Source organism: Corvus moneduloides, chromosome 9 (genome assembly GCF_009650955.1).
Source record: "Corvus moneduloides isolate bCorMon1 chromosome 9, bCorMon1.pri, whole genome shotgun sequence".
NCBI lineage: Eukaryota > Metazoa > Chordata > Aves > Passeriformes > Corvidae > Corvus > Corvus moneduloides.
The window spans coordinates 13,799,403-13,821,137 of record NC_045484.1 but is presented as its reverse complement, the minus strand read 5'-3'; the positions used below and the strand labels follow the sequence as shown (position 1 = coordinate 13,821,137).

At 40.0% G+C, this 21,735-nt stretch overlaps 1 protein-coding gene across 4 annotated transcripts in view; it reads right to left on the bottom strand.

The window, feature by feature from the left end:
• Positions 1-21,735, bottom strand: part of PLPPR5 (phospholipid phosphatase related 5) — a 77,807-nt gene that overhangs the window by 32,417 nt on the left and 23,655 nt on the right. For 2 of the 4 annotated variants that reach the window (XM_032118040.1, XM_032118041.1), the window contains exon 3: positions 12,249-12,437. In XM_032118040.1, the coding sequence (XP_031973931.1) occupies positions 12,249-12,437 (189 nt within the window). Of the gene's footprint in view, positions 1-12,248; positions 12,581-21,735 lie in introns of those variants that run through there. The other 2 variants (XM_032118043.1, XM_032118042.1) reach the window with 2 other exon arrangements.

Sequence of the window (21,735 nt, the reverse complement as noted above, 5' to 3'; positions counted from 1 at the left end):
ACATTGTAAGCATCACTGAAAAGAATCCAGGTGTCATTAAAAATTAGTTTAAAACGCTTTAAAAGCCCACGCATGGAAGCATTTGGTTTAAAACTATGACTTACTCTGAGCTGTCTCACATTAGGGTTACTTGTGCATAATATGTGCATTCAGCGTAAAACCAGCAATAAAACTACTCAGTAACAAACCCTGACAGTGCTAATCCATAATTCTAGTGCCTCTGAGAGCCAGGAAACAAGTGACCAAATAAAAGCTTTCAAGAAAAATAGAGAGGGCAACTTGTACTGACCCTTGAGTAACAAAGTCAAAGAGAACGACTCTACAGAAGTCAACTTTTGAAGCTTCACTGACCAGGCAGACTCAGGACATTATTCCCAGAACAGTCACTAGAGTGCTGGTCAGTGAGAAAGTATGTTTGTACATTGTACACATTGTACAGAAGCCTCTTCTGGCCTCACCTCAAACACCTAGCAAGCCCAGATACAAAACAACGTGTGACCATTCCTCCTGCATCTCCTTCCTCAGACCTGAAAGCTGTGACTTCACACTATGCAATTATTTCTCCTTAAGAATGTTATTATAATAAATTAAGATACTGAAGTGATGTTTATTAGAAACAGAATCTTAATGAAGTCATACAAGTGGGGGCAGAGGCCTGTTTATGAGCACCAGAAGCTTTAATAATTACTTATCCCTGCTCTTAACAACGCAATGGGAATGAATAAGCCAGCAAGCTTTGTCACAAAACATTGCACAGCAATAGCATATCCTGTTTATCTTTATTTGATAAATATACAAGTAGAAAGACCTTTTCAATAATTATACTCTACATTCTGTAGATCAAATATGGTGGATTTTCTTTATGGTGGGTTTCTCTATGGTGGGTTTTCTGCAAATATGATTTTCACCACTTTTGTCACTCTTTCAACTGTGCTACACAATGTCTATTTTACTGCTCCTGCCACAAATCCAGATGGCTGCAGATGTGCAGCTGGCAACACTATGTTGTCTGACCCTGTTTAGAAGTTTACACAATGCAGTGCTTGAATTAAGAGGAAGTCCCAAGTGCCCTCATTAACACAGCAGCCAATGAGCTGAAAACAGGAGCAGCAAGAGTGGGAAATTTCAGCAAAAATTTCCTAGTACAGGAAATGCCTACAAGACAGAGGGGAGATTGTATACTTTGCTGTGAAGACAGCAGAGCATAAAAACAGCCCTTTAAGGCATGCAATGGTATTCTGAAAACTAATTGCAAAGTCCATTGGCTGAAGTCAGCCCTGCTACTCTGCTTCAATATGTGACTGTATCTCTTTCCACTCATGAAATAGTGCATAATGGTTTATCCTAACAAGGATCATCTCCTTTGCACAGATCTGTAAAATAATAGTAAGTATGCTGCTGGCTTTATCAAATATCCTGAAAAAAGCTCAAGTGGTGAGGGAAGTGTTTTAAGGATGAATGAGTCTATTTAAAAATTTTAGATCTTGTGAAGCTCTGAAATTGACTGTCTTCAAGGCAGACTTTATAAGAGCTGGGTTTTGGTCTTCTCTGTGAAGACAATAAAGGATATTAGATAAAATACATACTGTTATGTAAATGTAAAAACACATGTTTTTAACCAGTGTTGGGTGCAGTCTCATTATTGGAGCAATTTAAATTACTACAAAGAGAAATTCAAAGTATGCTGCAATGAAAGGTGCTTGCACACATTCAGTGATGACAATTTAAGTATTCTGGTGTAAGTGAATCAATTCTTTGAGGTATTACATTTTTGCCATTGGTATTCAAGGTTAAAAGTACATGTGAACTAAACTATACAAGTTGGATACAAGTCAACCATGTAGACATGACTTTCTGGCAGCACATTGTGCATACACACTTGCATATGTAAACATACTTAGTTTTTTTAAGTCTCTGCTTTATGATTTCCATCTACTCCTAATCACACAACAATCACAATCAATTCAGAAGCAAAAGAAATACTGAGTAAAACTGCAGTACTGACTATTAAAATGAATGTGGCTCCCAAAAAAGATTCTATCATCACCAAACTCATTCACACACAGCACTCCACCTCAGGAAAGCCTTGTGATTTCAAGTAGCACTGAAGCATGTGATTAAACTCCATCAATACCAAGATAATTCATTAGCAATACCAGGATAACAAATTAACAATCTAGCTCTTGTATGAATTTTCATGCACAAATCTCCTATGGCTTAACAGAGAAGCCTAATTTCACAACTACCATCTGACAGCTAGGCATTACAGGTTACGTGTCCATCCTGCTTGAGCGGTCAGATCCCTTTATCAAGGCAAAGCCAGACAGAGCTCACAGCCCAGCTCCTTACATTCACTCTGCCAGCTGCAGATGTCCCCAAACCACTCACATGCCCCATGGTCAATCTGCCTACAAATCTCATCTGCCTTTGCTAAATGCTCTGGAAAGAGTCCCTGTGACCGACTGAAGTGCTGACTTCAGTCAAGCATGAGCACTTGGCAAAGGGGACCATCCTCACACCATTCACGTGGAGCATGCTTATGGCCTACAGTCTAACGCAGCACAAGCTCCCCATTCCTCCCCTGGGCCTCTCAGATGCTCAGACTCACATCTGTGCACTTTGAATGCACGATGACAGCAGCCTCAGGCCCGGCCTCATGGCAGAGCCCTGATACACCCCAACAGGTCCAAGGACACTCCTCAGAGGAACAGGAGAAGCAGAAACTGAGCAGTGGAGAGGCTCTGGACATCAAACTAATCTATGCAAGCATGATCAAAGTACTATTAAGTGTGTGCCGAAGCTTGGTCATGTCCATACATCATTCTGCATAGAGCTGAACTTATGCACAGACTTGCACTTGGCAAGGTCAGGCATCAGCCAGGAGCTGTTGGACCCTAGGAGGTCCCCTCTTCTCAGCAGAGTCCTGTCATGGACAGCCTGTGCACCCACTCCATAAAACCCAAAAAATTAACATCCTGAGCTCAGTCTTAATTAATGCAGGTCAAGCTCAAATACTTCACCTTGTGCTCCCCACAGGCTGCAAGTTCATGTCATTGGTTAGTGCAGCTCAGCTGACCCGTGATTAAGAAATCTTTAAGCAGAATTAATTCTGTCATGTCTGAGCCCTAAATTGCTACAGACAGGTCACAGAAATCCCTATTACTACCCAAAATAACTGTACTGGGAAGCTGAGTTCCACTTACTGATTCTAATAAATCCTCATAATATTACTCAAGATTTGAATGAAAAATAAAAAATAAAATTTTTTTTTGAAAATTCTTTTAAGATACAGCATGAAACCTACCACCCTAAACCAACATGCATTTCAATATGTATATAGAGAAAGAAAAAAATCTAATCAGAATAGCAGGATACTGTTAGGCTGACTTCTGGTAGCTGCTTTTTTCTTAATTATTATTTACAAAACTAAAAACTCTGAATGCCTTCCTACATACTCTTTAACCCAACATGGATGAGAGGCAAGAATTAAGAGCAGCAGAGAAAGAAAAGTAATATTTTTAAAACACAGCTATACTACATTTATAATTGGCTGTACATTAACAAGTGCATACGGTTAATGAAATTTCCATGTAAATATACAATGTATAGTAATTAGACATTGTTTATTTATGATACATTTCTACAATACAAACAGAAGTACATATAACTGTATGTTGTCCACAATGGCAACCAGGAGTGGAATCCACAACCTGAGTTTTCATACCATATAACCAGAAAGATTTTTATGGTGCCTCATACCCCAGAAGTGGCATCCAGAATTAAGAGTCAGTTTTGAATCTGTACTGAACAATTTTTACCACTAATAGTAGATTCTAAAAAGTCTTAATATATACAATATATAGTAATTTTCCTACTCCAGATTTCTTAGCACATTACATTGAGAATAAATATATTCCGATCCACAGGTAAATAGAAGTGATCTTAGCAAAGGCAGTTTGCCCATCAGAGATAGCAAGTGCTAGAACTTCTGCTTTCCTAGTCACAGTCTAACAGCATGTTCATTGTCCTATGTGTGAATACAAAGGACTTTGTTTTCAATAGATATTCCTCATTAAAACACCATGTCTCATGTACAACTTTTTGAGTGCCATCCACTTCAGCTGGACTTTCTACTTGCAACCTATGAGGTTACCACATCTCTGCTAAATAAAAACCATGTATGATGAAAGCTGGGCCATCGTGCACTTCAGTGTATCTGAGAGATGCTGCAAGAGCATATAAAGCTTTTTAAATATCACGCTTTTAAGGCTGAAAAACATAGCTAAAGCTACTTAAAATTCTACTTTGGCTATCAGTTATTATGTATCATATGGACACCCATCTCCTCAATCCTGCATGATGTACAATGAGCAAGAATTGTTTAGTTGAAAAACTGATTATTACTTAAAGCCTACTCTTTTAGATTACAAACAATGACACAAATTCCTTAATCAGGCAGGATTAGTTGGATTAACAATTTCTCACTTAAACATAAGTGCATCATTTGTAGGACAAGCAGGCATTCAGCTGTTGCAAACAGAACCCTGCCTGCCTTGTTCACATCTGCTTGCCACTTTACTTCCAGAGAGCCCATCAAAGGATGAAGCATATGGCCTCGATATTGTTACTGTTTGTAAACCACATGCATACTAAGCACAGCAGAAATACATTCAATTGGAAGTACAAACATAACTTCTGCAGGCACTGTTCACATAAGCCATCACACCACAAGAGGAAGACAGACAGATAAAGAACACTCCCAAGAAAACACACAGTGGTTCTGAGTTTTTAATTGTTTCTCCTGGTTATAGCTCTGTTGGATTAGTGGTTTAATGCTGAGATAAAACCAGCATCAGACTATCAAATCATGTATTTGTCTTGCTATGTGTCCCAACAGGCCAATACCGACATATGGTACACAAAGTTACTGCAGACCTAACAGTGTGATTTATTTTTTTATTCTTAAGTAAAGTTGTAAAGCAATTATCCATTCACAAAGGAAGAGCATGAAATAAATCGTCCCTTAGCTTTAAGCATCTCCTGCATTCCAGAAAAGGGCATTCCTCCTTCCAAAAAAAGTGGCTTCCTGAAGACCCCAGCATTCGCATATTTAAAAAAAAAAAAAAAGGCAGCAAGTTTTTTATCTTTCCTACAAACACATGGGAACAGAAGAAGAAAACTATCAAGGAAAGAAGTCGCAGCTGTGCGCACAGGTCGAAACAGAGCTATGAGGACAGGGACCAAATGAGCTCTGCAAGAACAATGTGATCACAGAGTAAATAAAGTATTCTGGCAATTCCTTATTCATGTTAAGTTTTAACAGCTGACAAATGTGCCAGCAAGAGAAAGGCATATGAAGCTAAAATGCTTTAGCTTCTTGATATAGAACTTTTTCAATAATCCTGGAATTATTATCTTTGATTAGCTAATTAGTTTCTCATACAAACAAAATTATTTCCATTTGATTTCAGAGGCTAATTAGTCTACCCAGTTCATATGAGTCAAGATGTAAAACTTTAATCTTCTGTTGCTCTATCACTGTCTTATCATAAACAGCATCATGAGATGTTCAAATACTGCAAGTACCTAGCATAATAGAAGTTCACTGTTCCCAGAAGAAGAGCACTAGGATAGACTGCATACTTTGCTGGGTGATTTCTCTAGCTTTCTCAGTAAGTTGTGCATAAAACTGAAAACTTAAATACCTGGCTATATATTCTTAGGAATTTTTTTCCTGTAACACAGCTGCTGGCAACTGTTCATCCTTGCATTATTTATCAAGCTTCCTTGATTCTTTTCTGGCAGAAATGACAAAACACTTTAATCTCCTTCAGGATGCACAGAGGCCACTTCTGCTTTGAGTAGTAGATCAGGAGAAAAGGCTGTTTGATTCTTAGAATCACAGGATGGCCTCAGTGGGAAGGGACCCTTAAAGATTATCTGGCTCCCACCCCTGCAACCAGGTTGCTCAAAGCCCCCATCCAACCTGGCCTTGAAAAATTTTAGGGATGGGAAATCCACAGTTTCTCCCGGCAACCTGTTCCAGTGTCTCACCACCCTCATAGTGAAGAATTTCTTCCTAATGTCTATTCTAAATGCCTTTCAGTTTAGAGCCAATGCCCCTTGTCCTATCACTATGAGCCCTTGTAAAAAGTCCCTCTCCAGCTTTACTGTAGGCCTCCTTTATGTACTGGAAAGTGTTCTAAGGTCCTTCCAAAGCCTTCTCTTCTCCAGGCTGAACAACCTTAGCTCTCTCACCCTGTCTTCATAGAATTGCTCCAGCCTTTTGATGTCCTTTGTGATCCTTCTCTGGACTCACTCAGCAGGTCCACATTATTCTTCTGTTGGGGGCCCCAGAGCTGGATGAAATACTCCAGTGGGGTCTCACAAAAGTGGAGTGTCCCTGTGCTTTAGATTTTTCCAATACTATCAAGGTGTCCATAGAAGCCAAAGTGACATGGTACCAGGCATGAAGTAGAAAAATGATCAGCCTAAAGTAGATTGAAGGAACACTTGTGAAGGTAGTGGCTTTTTCTGACTAAGGTGAGGAATGAATAAACAGCACAGGCATGAGGCACAGCAAATTCACAGAAAATATTTTTGGAGCTTTAATTCTGGATTATGCTTTCCCTCACATTATAACAGACAACAGAGTATTTTGATGTCCCAGATATGATATTCTACCACCCTTTTTCATGTACAGCACTAAGTTACACACTAATAGAATAGTTTCAGTGAACTACAGGTTAACTAAAAGCATCTCTGCCAAGATCATGTTGAGAACTCAGCCTGATTAAATTTGATCAGTCCCTGATGCCACAGCACATAGAGTCATAGATGTCAGAAGGAAAAGAGGTACTAGCAGGTTCAGAAAGGAAGGCTGAGATGGGAGTTGTCCAGTCATATCAGCTAGATCTATGTGCTGGAATCAAATGCTGCATCTCCTTCAGGTCTCTGAATATTCTTCAGCTGCTCTTGAGCTACTCAGACCTGGAACTATTAAGACAGCAGCAAAGACAGTGAAGAAGAAAGGAGACTTATGAAAACTGTGCAGTTACTTCAAAAGGCAGCTTCTCTTTTTCAATATTCATAGAATGATCATTTTTTTTCTTAAGCATCAGGGTACATTAAATTTGGTATGAGAACAATGATATTGCATCTCTCACTTTACAGTCTTTCTTTTGCCAGGATTCAAAATTTCTTCCTCAAAGGAAAAAGTTACTGACTAAAGCCAAGTTCAAGGCAAAATGTCTGATTTTTGACATCCTTTCCTTGTTTGGGATGTGCCAATCTAAAGAGTCCTCCAGTCCACTAAAAGAAAAAAAAGAGAATGCAATACTTCATGTCTAAATGGCAGATATTTTTTCAGTGATAACATTGAAAGTATTATCCTAACACAAATTAGTCTTTAATTGGTTTGCAGAGAAAATATGAATATGCTAGGAATTCACCTACACAAATAGAAGTGTATATTTTATGGATAAGTACTGTAATCATATATTTATTACTTGGAAATAAAAACAAACAACATTTGCATAATAAAACTGTTTACATATCTTAATGAAAACGTGTCGTTATCTCCTCCTGTCAGTATACATCTTAGGTCCAGTACACCACATTTTATACTATCTATTTGAACAGTTTTGACATTTTAAGTAATCCATATTAGCATGTAGAATCACTAAAAGAATCCTTGAGTGCAGTTCATAGTATTTTAAAGAGGTCAAAATTGTTAACATCTACCAGAAAGAAGTAATGCAGAACTGATCACTCTATAGATTGTGAAAACATGAGACACTAGTCTCACTGTTCTAGAAATCATTTCTACTGGAAGCTAAAGGATTAGACTGGCATGTATTTCCCAAGCTACATCTGTCATAACAAGTTTAAAAAAGCAACCAGCCCACTGAGCAAGAACTGGCACTTTGGGAAATGGCTTAAATAGCACTGAGCTCTCAACTAGCAGTTCTATGCTCATTACATATTTGAATAGACTCAAATCAAGAGCCTATTTCCTGTGACCTTCACATCTGAGTTTAAGATTAAAAAAAACCCCAAAACAAACAAACAACAACAACAACAACAAAAAAAACCAAACCCAACAATAATCCAAAAACCAAACCATGTATTGAGAATTTCTCAGTATACCAGAGATTTCAGGATATTAGTGCTATGGACAGTAAAAGGATGGGAGCACAGAGCCAGCAGCACTCCTTCAAACCTGAGTCACAAAGACAAAGGGGAAGTAGGGAGCCCACAGGGGCACTGCCTCTTCCCAAGTCTCAGTCTTGCCTCATTAAATCTCATACTTAGGGTTTTTCCACTCTTCTGAATGCAATTTCCACCTCATCTACATTTTTTAAGATTTTGCTGCTTGTGTGCGTAATGCTCCTTATGCAAACACATCTACTCACTCAAGTCATTGCTTTACCTGTGCCTAAAAGTATGACTTAGGAAACCTTCAACAAATAAAAGTCTAACATTAGAAGGGACCATATATTTTATGTTAAGCTGCAGTTGTTTTCAGCACTTTTTAAAAAAAAAACTAAACAAAAACCACTGTTTGGGGCCTCAACATTTTCCAGTGGAAGAACTAAAAAATTACAGATTTGGCAGATTAGAAACAGTGCTTATACCCCTTAGAGATAATCCGTGGAAAACCAACATTATAATGTATCTTCATTTCATGGAATCTACATAAAAGTTAGGAAACCAGCTGGAAAAATGGAAAAGAAGCAGCTCTTCTCATCCTACAGAAAGGTTGCTGGATTCCTCTACAGGTTTCCTGCAATTGCTGCAATACCTGTGAATCATAGAATGGTTTGGGTTGGAAGGGACCTTAAAGCTCATCCAGTTCCACCCCATCTGCCATGGGCAGGGACACCTTCTACTAGACCAGGCTGCTCAAAACCCATCCAGCCTGGACTTGAACAATGCCAGGGATGGGGCACCCACAGGTTCTTCAGGCGACCCTGAAGTTGCAGGGGCTTTAAGCAGATACATCTTAGCAGACAATAAATTTGTTATAGCCAAAGCAAATAGCACAATTTGACTCCTTACTAGATCCTACACAACCTAGGAGTTATTTAGAATAGAATAATTCAGCTGGGAGAGACCTTCAATAATCATCTAGTCCAGCTGCCCACCAATTCAGGGCTGACCAAATACTTGGTTAATACGTTGTAATTACTTGACCAAAGACTGTACATATACAAACCCAGTGAGTCCCAAGTGCAGAGCACAAAATTTCCTTCCTTCAGTCACAGTTTCCCTTTCCCATATCAGAGAACTTGACTTAAAAAAAAAAAAGTCAAGCATTCCTGTTGAGCAAGCAGTCTCTGCTTCTGCCCTGGGACTGCATTTCTCAGATCACACTCCTGAGCACCTGTGCCTTGCCAGCCAGCTGCATCTGTCCCTGGATGGCATGGGGGCAGATGGGATAAGGAAGCAGATTGACTCAGGAATGAAAGCCTGGCAGCAATGCTGCACCAGGGCTGTAGGAATGTGCTAGCAGGAAGTACCATTTTAAAGACTAACCAGAAAGTTTCCAGGACGAACACAGTGCTCACAGTACATCCCTGTCAGATGACACAGGTTGTTATTTAGGTCTCAGCACATGCATGTTGCTGCCCTGTGAGCAGACACTCAGCTCAACCCCGTGGCTTGGCACTCAGGGCTGCTGCAGCATCTCTGATGTGCCACAGGGGTTTTGGATGAGCTGCTGTGTGACAGCCTCACAGCAGCCAGAGACCCACTGCTGATGAGATGCTCATCAAGACAGATCCTGCTAGCGGTAGTTTACTTTTTTAGTTTTCTGCTAGCAGGCATGTAGAAAGGAAAATCATTAGAAAACCTCTTTTTTTTCCTGATTTTTGAGCAACTTCGTTAAAACTCAGTGCAATGGAGCCACATGAATTGAGTCACATTAAGATAACCTGGCTTATCTTGAAGCACTCTACAGCTCCAATTCAACAAGTCCCACCAAAAAAAGCTCAGCTGCTGTGAACACCAAGGATAAGGATTCTGCTGCTCTACCTCAAAACTCCAGAAAGAGCATTAACCCCATACACCAAACGAGCAGGAAAAAAACCCGTATTTTTTAAAAAAACCTCATAAATCATAGTATTTAATATGCTATGTTCAAGGACAATAGTCATTTAAAAAAAAAAAGTGAAATTGCATTCACAGAAATCCATTTCCCTCACTAGTCTACATTTGCATCTTTACAGACCAAAATATAGCTATGTTACATGATTCATTTTTATATTTCACTTACAGAAACAAAATTAACACAGAACATGTATGTCCAAAATTTCATAGACAAGAAACAAATGAAATAGAAGAGAACCTAATCTCTGAAACCAACTACAACTGAAAACGTACAAGTTGTTTTGGTGAAGAACTCTTACCTTCACCACTCCTCTCAATGAAAAGAACAAGGAAAGACAACGTACACATCCTGCACAACTGAGTAAGTGCCTTCCCAGGTAAACACTAAGTCCAAGAGGATTGCCCAAGGCAAATCAGAACAAAACTCTATGCAAAACTTGAAAAATCCATCCATTTAATAAAGTTAATTATTAGACTTTAATGCTGTTGAATTCATGAGACTCCCAGGAGTTAAATTCTTCATTTAATAAAATCAAATAATAATAATACACAGTTAAGTACCATTAAATTCTATTATTAGCTTTTTAGCAAGGCTAATTACAAGACTGCCAACCAAAAATGTCATGGAGATTCCTCTGACGTAATCACCTAGCACCCAGGAAATGAATTGAAACTACCAATCCATCTTGCTGACACATACTTGAAAAAAGAGATGCTCAACATCAATATCTGACATAATCTTTATAACTTCCTGAGCTAAACAAAAGAAATAGAATATTCAAAGCAAAGCAAACATCAAATGCCAACAACAGAAAAACATCACCACAAAACAAACAATAAAAATTCCCCTTTTGAATCTCAACAGTATTTGGGGGTTCAAAAGAACAAACAGGTTAATAAAGTGGTCAAGTAACTAATGCTCACATCAAAAGAACCAAACAAAACCAAAATGCTATATAACAGGTTTTGCCAAATGATGAGGTTCAATCCCTCAGGGGGAAAAAAAAAAAAAAAAAATCAAAAAGAGAACCAAGTCTCAAATACTAAGGCTCATCCTGATCATGAGGTTTTATGTTTGATACCATCTGAGAGGTCATGATGCTACAAATGCAGAAATCCTGCCTGGGATTACCATAGCATTACCCTGAGGAGGCTTTTTCTTCTATTTTGTTACATTTTCCTGAAAAAGAATTAATGTGTGAAACAAGTAATTACTATCTTAAAAGGCCTCTTCTTATTGCATTTTTGTATTATTCTAATGCTTACAGTAGATTAAAATCAACTCTTTACAAGGACTTTCTGTGTAACTGTGCATGCACCTGCTAAGTCTATATATAATCCATCCCCAATGGTTAAATGTTCCCCTCTAGGCCTTTCCTCCTCAGTAGGGTCAGGGATCACTAAATGATGCTAATTATATGACAACATAAAGAGTACCTTCAACAGCTTGAAAGGAATCTCACTGCTTTTCCAAAAAGCTTTCTCTTCGATGTTCTCCAAAAAAGATCCCCAAAGAAAATCAATTAAATAAATCACTTTTTAGACACACCTGTTTAAAACTGATTGACGGAAGATCATGTTCAATTACACACAGGTTTCGTTTGCACACCCATCAGTAACAGTGACATACGGAGACAACTAAATCAAGTGTAAGTGCTCCCTGTTCCCTGCATGTACCAGTTGACTTTTAAAAAACAAAACCGCCAGAGGGGTTTTCTAATTAGCACCGGGTGACACATCAGTAACGGGTTGCTAAAAACCGGGTTCTCCTCAGGTTGTTCATCTACCTGCAAGCGACGCGCGTTTCGAAAAATAAAAGAAAATTTTTACCAAAAGGAGTCGCACGGGGCTAGAAATACAGGCACTGGCGGTTACATAAACCGGTGCTAAAAATAAACTTGAGAGGCGCGGTGGGCACGGTGGGGCACGGGCTGGGGCAGGCAGCGCTGCCCGCCGGGGCCCCGGGGCCGGGCCGCAGCCCCGGGAGCGCGGAGGGTCCCCGCCCGCGGGCCCACCCGCAGCCGCCCGCCGGCGGCACCGCTCCGGCCGGGACCCGCGGCCCGCCCCGGCCCGGCCCGGTCCAGTCCAGCCCAGCCCAACAAGCCAGCGGAGAGCAGGCACAGGCAGCCCCTGCTTACCACCAGCACGGGCACGCCTGCGGTCAGCGAGTAGAGGAGCACCGGCGGCACGGCGCTGCGGTCCTCCGGGCCCGGGTAGGGCTTTCGGTACGCGCCCTCGTAGCAGAAGAAGCCTTGCACGTTGACGGTGAAGGTGTCCGTGTACTCGAAGTAATAAGCCAGCATCACGGTCCCTGCCATGATCACCATCTGGAAGTAAAGCATGCTGGTGAGCGGAGAGGGCACTCGCATGTACGTGGGCTCCGGCGGCCGCGGCAGCCCCTCTCCCCGGCGGCGCGCTCCGCCCGTTCCCCGGCGGCATCCACCGCGGGCGGGGGCGGCTCAGCGGCGGCCGGGAGCGAGGTCAGCCCGGCGGGGAGCGCGGCCAGGCCAGGGCACAGCAGGACAGGGCAGCGGGGGCCCGGCCCGCCGCTCCGGCAGCGGCTCCAGCGCGGGCACCGGCTCGTGCGGCGGGCGGGCGGAGCGTGGCGGTGGCAAGGGCGGCCCCGCCCCGCCCCGCCCCGCCCGGGGAGCAGCGGCCGCGCCGGACCCGGCGGGGAAGGGAATTGCCCGACCCCCGGACGGCTCCCACGGCACAGCCCCGCGGCCGTGATTAGTAAGGGAACCCTCCGCGCTTTCCCCCCCGCCTCCTGAGGGGCGGGGGGCACCGTGGGTCCCTCTGCACCGACACACACACCTGTAGGACGGGCGTGCACAGCGCCGGGGAGCTGCCGCAGGTGCACGCCGTCCCGTCCCGTCCCGAAGCCGGCGGGAATCGGCCCCGGCACCGCCAATAGCGACAGCTCGGACGGGCCCGGGCAGGAACAGGGATCGCCACTATTGGCCGGGGTGGTAAAGACCTCAACATGGAATCCACAGAAGCACAGCATCAATTAGGTTGGAAAAGACCTCCGAGATCATTGAGTCCAACCTATGGTCTAACATCTCCATGTCAACTAGACCATGGCGCTAACTGCCACATCCAGTCTTTCCCTGAGCACCTCCATGTATTCTTGTGTGATTCTGTGATTTTACAAGAAAATAATGCTTCATTTTTGCTCTGTGGTTTGCCAGACATTTTTATGGAAGCATTTTTGGAGACACATTGTGGTTACATGTTAACAAAAGAGTCCATCATAAAGTTCAATATCAGATTACTCGACAAACCCCCAACACAACAACTTTAGAATATCTGTGTGTATTAAAAAACCTGTCAGTACATAACACTTATCCTGAGCATATCTACTTGTTTGGGTCATCAGATATGTGAAATACATTTGACTTTTACAATAAACTTGTGCTTCTGGCTCATTTCTGGCCACAGGAGAATTTCCCCACAGACCCACAACTACCCACCCTGACCCCCCAATCCTTCCAAAACTGGGAATGGAAATACATACTCTTTTGTATATGGATAGCTATGAAACCAATTAACACTTAAAGCTTTTATTTAACAGCTATAAAGAAAATTGGTAGCTGGCCATGAATCTATCCTCACTTGAGTAACATCCTAGAGTAAGAGGAGAGTCTGCACCAGTGCTGAGAGAAGTCATACACATAGGAACACAAAAAAGTTCTATTTAAAAATACATTTACAGCACATACACTTAAGAATAGACAACTGTGCCTAAGGCTTGTACAGATTCAGGCATGTGTGGGCTCTAGTCTGGATTCCCAGAGCCAACAGATAAAGAGTTACTTAAAGGTACACACCCTACCCTAAATGTTATAAGGGTGGGAAACAGTCTTAAAATGGACACTTTAGCCATAGAGTCCACTTATCTTAAAGACTGTGAGAAATAACAAATGAGATTAGGTCACCCTGTTTTATAATGAGTAATCATCTCCTAGTGTTGTACTTGCACTTTAACTGTTCATTTTCCTCCCCTTCTTGAGATTTTTTTCCAATATTCAGTGATGTTAGTCTCCGTGCATTTATTTTTCATCAGCCCTTGAAGTACACACTCTTCATGCCTGGATTCCACATCCAGTCTATTTTTATGTGCTTTTAACACACTCTCCAGAAGAATCGAAATCATGTCATTCGCACTGCACTCACCAGACTTAGCTGGATAGCTCCCTACTTTAGTGAAAAATCTGTAGTGAGACATGAGACATCTTGTGGTGAATTCTACCCATTTCTTTACCAGAGTCTAATACACATTACCATACACATAAAAATCTTATTCCTGGAAATTGCATACAGACACCCTCATTGTTAGGATACATGGCCTGGCCCAAAGACCAAAGTCAACAGCAGGACCGCAATGAGCACGAGACCCAGCTCTTCAGTTCTATTTGAGTGCATGCCCCATAGAAACGCGGGTGGCATATTTCTTTCAAAAACTGGCATTGAGGAAAATCAATCTTTTTCCAGAAACCAGCTGATAAAATAGTCCTGCACTTTGCTATCACAAACCAACTTCTGTTTACAGATGTACCAATGAAGATATTGCATATAGCAATTAGAGGACATAAAAAATCCTGTTTTTACAGAACAGTTTTGCAGCTACTATCGAAATCCCTAAAGGATTTGGAAAGAATCTCCATAAGGATCTCTTTATTGAATAGCAAGGGGCTCAACTAAAAAAATTTAAAGGTATATAAAAACTTCAATGAATTTTTTCTTTGAGAGCTCTCTAAATTTATGGCAGCTTCTGAAAATAATGATGAACTGTGTATTTATTTTTATACAGGTAAGACCTGCTCTCACACTGTGAATCCTTCTCCTATTTAAAAGATTTTTTTCCCCTTAGAATTAGTCTGAAAGGCTTGATTTACTGCAGCTGATAAAGTTAAGTTAAAATCTGGATTAGATTCTGTCTAACTTGGACCAGTTGAAAAACATAAATGCACTTGATGTTTGCTACTGTTCTCTTCATAGAGGCTGACTGTTGTAATATATAGGCTGCTATTTGGTATAAGGATTGGAAGGCATGGGTAAGGCACATCCAAGCTCCACAAGATTCTTGGAATATTACAAACCCAGGCAATAGTACCAAATATTGCTTTATTTTAATATTCATAAACACATTCCTATTGCTGCAGATGTACTTTATAAGCATGGCCTGCACACCAGTGGCCTGCCTTCACACAGTTAGCTAATCAAATAAAAGCAGAGATAGCTTTTTATTATAATGAACATGATGTTTATTGCCTGCACAGTTGAATATGCAAACATACATTAAATAAAAACATATAGAAGCAAAAGAACACAATCCCCAGTGACTAATGCAACCAGCTAAATATATTCTGCAACTGCAGTGATATGCACGACAGAAGAATGGCAAAGAAAAGTCCAGAACCCACAATTTTTGTTTCAGAAGGCTATTCATACGTAAAATTGTCAGCTGAAATTCAGATAACTGGCAGACTTGTTTTGAAATTAACTTCCTTGGGAACAGTGCCACTGATCTCAGAGCAGGAGTTCCCCTTATATTCCTCATAGGTTTTACCTTGCTCTTTTCATTTGCTACCTAATTTTAAGTGAACTTTCAGATCAGGAGACACAATGTAGACAAGTGCAGAAAAAGAGGACCCTTAAACACACTATTTTGTAATACTTTGAAATCATAACCTTTATTAAAAAGATATATTTCCAATTCCAAACCAAATTCACTAACCTTTCATGTGCTTACATCACCACTGCTCATTGTATTTTCTAGTTATAAAACATTGCTCTGGCAAATGGCAGTAAAGAAACAGAGCCAACCCAACAAAGCCTTCTCAATGGGAAGGAAAACAAGAATTTATATCAAATCATCCCACTATTTTTATCTTTCCTGTTTACCTCCTTCCTGCTTTATCAGTGTCAGCTGCTTGAAGCCCCATGATGGTTTCACTGTTACATCTCCACACTGCTACTAATACACTAGCCCAGCCCTTTCTGAGAAGAGTACTGCATCTGTGCTGATGGCACAGCAGTAGGAAAGAGACAGAATGAACTATAATCTCTAAAGATATTGTTAAAAGATAACTAAAAAGAAATTTTAATTGATAAATTGTTTAATGATTTGCTGTGATACAAGTCCTAAAACCCAGGACATTTACTGCTAAAATTTATGCTTGTAGGACCATGATAATGCAAGATAAAAATAATTTCCTAGCAGCTGAAGCAGCATCAGCAAAGAATAAGAAATGGGGGTTTGCCCAGAACACTCGTAGTGTGATTCAAACAAGTTAGGCATCAAATACAAGCTTTTCCTATGGTCTTAGTATGTAGTTCACAGAGAGAAACAACTCCATTAGGTGACTAAGCTCTACTACATCAGGGCAGGATGAATCAATCTCCGAAAATGTCATTCATTACATCCTAAGAAATACCAGCCTCTTATGATACCTATTGCAAGGGTTGACACAAGCTTTGATGACTACCTTAGACTAGTAACCATCTTTTAAAGGGCTGTAGTGAGATGTCATCAATTTTACTCTTAACTTACACACAGATAAACTAGCTCCAAAATAGGAACGACACTTTCCCAGAGTCAAACAGGGAGAAAAAGGTCAAATTAGTAGCAGCATAACCATTACTATTGTGTTTGTATTGCAGTATTATGTAGAGCTGGACTGTATTTTTCATAGAAGACAACATTTTGCCCCAGTAAGCTTGGGCACCTCATATGATGCAGTGCAAGTACATGAGAGAGTGAGCAGATGGAGATGAAACGAATGAGGAGGAGGACAAGGCAGCAATGAAATGATTGAGTTTGATATAATGAGCAGCAGTCACAGCACATTAGTTGCCTAGTCAGTATTTACATCAATAACATAATTAATCTTTTCAAAACTTCTTTCTGTATTCAAATTAAGAAGTATTATTGCACATAAGTTCTTCATAGGTTATAAGAGAAATGTGGGATACCAGAGGGACACCATGTACCTAAGGCCTGTACATTCTGAGAATTAAAGCCTGTATTAGCATATCTACCACTATATTGTCATAATAAAAAGAATACAGACACAGTTTTGTCAATGCAAAATGACATAAAACATTTGTACTTGAAAACTCAAATAGTAATTATTTAGTCTTACCTAAGATAAACTTAGGAAAAATCTTACCACTCAGAAAATTACTACCACAGCTACAAATTTATTTTCATTGATAGACACATTTTTGGTAACTGCAATGCTATACAAACTGATGGTAAACTTGGCAATCTTTGGCATAATTAGCTCAATAAAAATCATATGACAAACCTCAGAATATGGAAATGAGCTTCCTCATCTCATTCACACAAAATTTTTATTGTTTATTTTAATGAAAGTAACCCACTCTCCAAGGTAATTAATGACACCTTGAAGGACTGACATAGCAGATTTTACTGCACAGCATTTGACATAGCACTAGCCTATTCATGGTGCAATGTTCAAGTGGGGGAAAATTAAAAATCACACAGACCTACCCTGTGCAGGACACTGTATGTATTCATACAGCTGATTTTGTACATAATCTAAAATTAGTTCAGACATTTGAACAATGCCTGAAGGTTTTACAGACCAGTTCAAAAACTCTCTTTACATATTACTGAATTAATTTCACTCATTTGAATATGACAGTTTTCTGCACTGTAGTTTGTCTTCTCCTTTGTATGTTTTTGTTATAATTAGTGAGACTAATTAAGATAATTTATTGGCTAAAGATTCTATACAGTCATTAAGGGGATACACAAAGTAAATGTTTGCCCACTCCTCCAGGTTCTATGTTGTCAGTATAAAACTCTCATTAAGCTGAAAACCCAGAAGTATGAAGGAAGGAAATGGTGAGCTCATCAAGACCTTTCTGGGGTCCCTTATGCTCCCACCCCCAGTTTAGCTGCCTATAGAGACTGGACCCTATCAGTCCCCAATGTTTTTACAAATACTATAGACACATTGCTCAAGGATCTGTGAACAACAGCTGAAGTTACCAGGGAGATGGAGATTAACTTCTCTTTTAACTGAAGGAGACCTTGCTCATTTGCCGGAAAACTTGTGTGAAAAATCTGTCCTTGTCTACTCACAGGCTGGCTGTTTTCGTGGCCAGGGTTGCTGGTCTCTTGCTGAATGAATCCACCCTCTCACTTTTAAGTTCCACACTTAAAGAGAAGTATGACTAGTTTTTAGCTCTGCGTACTTGCTATCATTATCTTTTGCTAGTCGCATGTCAGCAGAATAAAATATTTTGCGATACTAAGGAGGGGAAATATAAAACCATCCAAAAGTGTGTAAAGAAATTAGACTGTCACTTTGGCATGGGACTCTGCATGGATCTGTGAGGTCTTCCTTTCATGTCTGATGATTCCTCAATTCAGTGGCAGTTACAGAGTAAAACTTGAGGAGTTCTCTTTCCTTACCCAAGCTTGGCCCCTAGCAGCTGTCTCCCAGACAGGGAAGGTATACAAGACTTCACTTTCAAGAACAAATCTGTACATACAACTAAATTATCTGACTTCCTAACTTTCTTTCAGAAGGGAAAGACAAATAGACTAATATAATAAATTATGCACCAAAGTCACGGAATACTTCCAGCTCTGGTTGTAGTTTAATGTATGCAGCTCATGCTGGCAGGAGTCCAACACTTCCCCTGTAACAGTTTCTGCTGGGTAAGCTCATGCACAGTTGTGCCCTAGAACTACTTATGTTCTTACAAATTATACCAGACATTTCTCATTAGCATTACACCTCAAATCCCATTCCTGAGGTGGACATTATCTGTTACTTCATAAAATTACAATGAAAAGCATAGAAAGAGCAAGTTCAGGATACATTTAAGCAGTGATTCAATGGAGAAAAGCAAAAAATCTCCAAGCCCTCATAATTTACCAAACAATTACAGACAGTATCCATTGCTACCAGGTAATTGTTGAAGAAAACTAAAAATAGAGCTGATTATTTTCTTAGATTACTTTGAAATTTTAAATATTAAAAATATTTTAAGTCCAGTTCATAATACTCATCAGACCCGCTCTTTGGTACCCTGAGGTACCAGCATTCACAACCCATGGAGCTACACGAAATGTATATCACACATTTCATTTGACACCAAGACATTCACAAGACATTCATGTTTTCACACATGTTCCTCCGAAAAATGCCCTTTCTTTTGTAGCTTGTTCATGAGGAAGCAGCAAATACAGAAAACTCAAGAAAGAGGAAAACCCAGGCAACAAAAACCAGCTACAAAGACACAAAGCATTTGTAAGCGCTGGGATTCTGCCATGAATGACACCATCACCAGGGCAGTGAGGACACACCTCACAGGAATTTCCTGCACTGGTTTGTTTCATAAAGCCATACTTTTCATGCCCCCTGCAGGACAGACACCTCTGCACTTTGAGAAGCCCTCACCTTCTGCAGATTATCTCCTCTACACTATCTTTTGGATACAAGCCTAAGCTCAGAGCAGGACTAAAAAGACAACCATTCTTAAGGCATTAGACATGTTCACACTGGAATTTGTGTGTTTCTCCAGATGACTGGATTCCTACAAAGAATTGTTGCAGGAAGCATTCATTTCCATCAATCATTATTCAGATACCTTGATAGGAGGAAAGTATCTCTATCCTTGGAGATACATTCAAAACTTCATTTACAAGGCTCTGAAGAACCTTATTGAAAAGTGAGGTCAGCCCTGCTCTGAACCTAAAATTTTGTCTGATTCTGTGAATTACATTTGATTTACTCCAACCCCAAGATTTGATGTCTTTAATCTTAATGGTTGCAATCTGTTCTAATGATGGTTCACTGAAATTATTATAATTCATTTGATTATTGTAATTCATATCTAAAAATAAAACCATATTTCCTCGAAATTGGTTAATTGATACAAAGTGAAACAGCCTATCCAATTATCTAAAGAGGTAGCAAGAAAGATATCTCTTAATTTTCCACTTTCTAAAGAGACCGTACTCTGTGTGTGTATATTTATGTATTTCTATGTATGTATATGCTCCAGTAAGGTGCTACATAAAACCTGTTATAGGACTGGTTCTTTAAAAAATTATCTGAGAGACTATGCCTTTGACTTCATTGTGATTTCTCATCATAATTACCTTCCAGGCAAAAACTATACTGTCAAGCATTAGCAGAAGACTCATGAAGGCAGCAAGGAAGTAACTTAAGAATCAAAAAGTCACTTCTGAGAGAAGACAACAGCCATTGCAGGTTGAGAAGTGAAGCCTGAACTGAAAGTAACAGCTGGAAAAATAAAGAGCTATAATAATACTAAAACAATAAATAAACCAGCTTTTGAAGATTCTTTGTGGTAACTTGGCACTGTGAATTATTAATAACCAAAGCTTTCAAGCTCTGCTAAATTAACTTACATAAGATTGCTCTTCTCATTTAAAAATATTCTGTTTAACAAATTCTTAGGCTAGAGGATAAGAAAATTATTAGATTAGAATATGTCTATCACTGATATAATAGGGGACACTGTCAAATTATTATGTAATGAAATACATGCTTGTTTGGGTAACACACAACTCTTTACTCTTATCACTGCTTCTGAAAATCCTTACTCATTCAATGCCTTATTCATCCAGCTGGCCAGCTTAACTACAGACAACTGACTGTACTAAAAGAAAGAAGTGGCAAGTGATCATGTGGGAAAAAAATATTAGAAAAGGAAAGGTGGGAAGCAAGGGATTTGTGCAAGGGTACATTTGCAAAGTTGGCAAGAACATCAGAAGTTGAAATTACAGGTTTCTTGTGGGAAAATGCAGTAAGTGGGGATTCTGGAGGCTCCTGCCAGAGCAAAAGGATTAAAAGGTAGCAGCTCAACAGCACATGCAGGCAGCTGGTGACCAATGTGACAGCAGGACAGTGTGAGGAGAGTTTGATTCTGCACAGGCTGCCTGGCTCTGCACAGTCCTGGCAGGTGGTAGAGGGGTAAGAAGGCTGAATCACTGGGACAGAACCAAGGAATATGAAATGTCTTCAGGATTCATTTTGGGAAAAGATTAATTAATATCTACCAGAACTAAGATTCATATATCGTTTCTGTTATGACTGCCTAGGGACTACTTTTATGCCCTTAAAGCATCATGCAGTTTTTACACGCTTCATATTGGCAGAAACTATCATTTTTAGAGGCATATAAGGCTCATTTCCTTTGAAGTGACTGCTCTGTGGTAAAGCTCTAAATGTGGTACAACCAGCTCTGAAATAGAAAGACATTAAAATATTATTAGTGTTTGGTCTTTCTCCCCACTCCTGTAAGAATTCTGCTGATGTAGAGAAATTAAAATCAGTAGGAGACCTGAGAACAGGACATAAGGGCTGCAGAATCATATTCTCCCTAAGCTAGCACAGAAATTAACCTTTGGGAAATTGAGTGGACAGTTGCTAAAAAGATACAACTACCCTAGAGCACATAATTTTATGGCATTAACCTTTTCTTCATAGAGCAATGCCAATATCTAACATGCTGCATACTGCTTCTACAGTGACTAGACAGCATCCAAATTGGATTTAAGCAAATTATTTAGTTTATTAGGCATCCTAATGTCCAGTATTTAATTCCATTAGG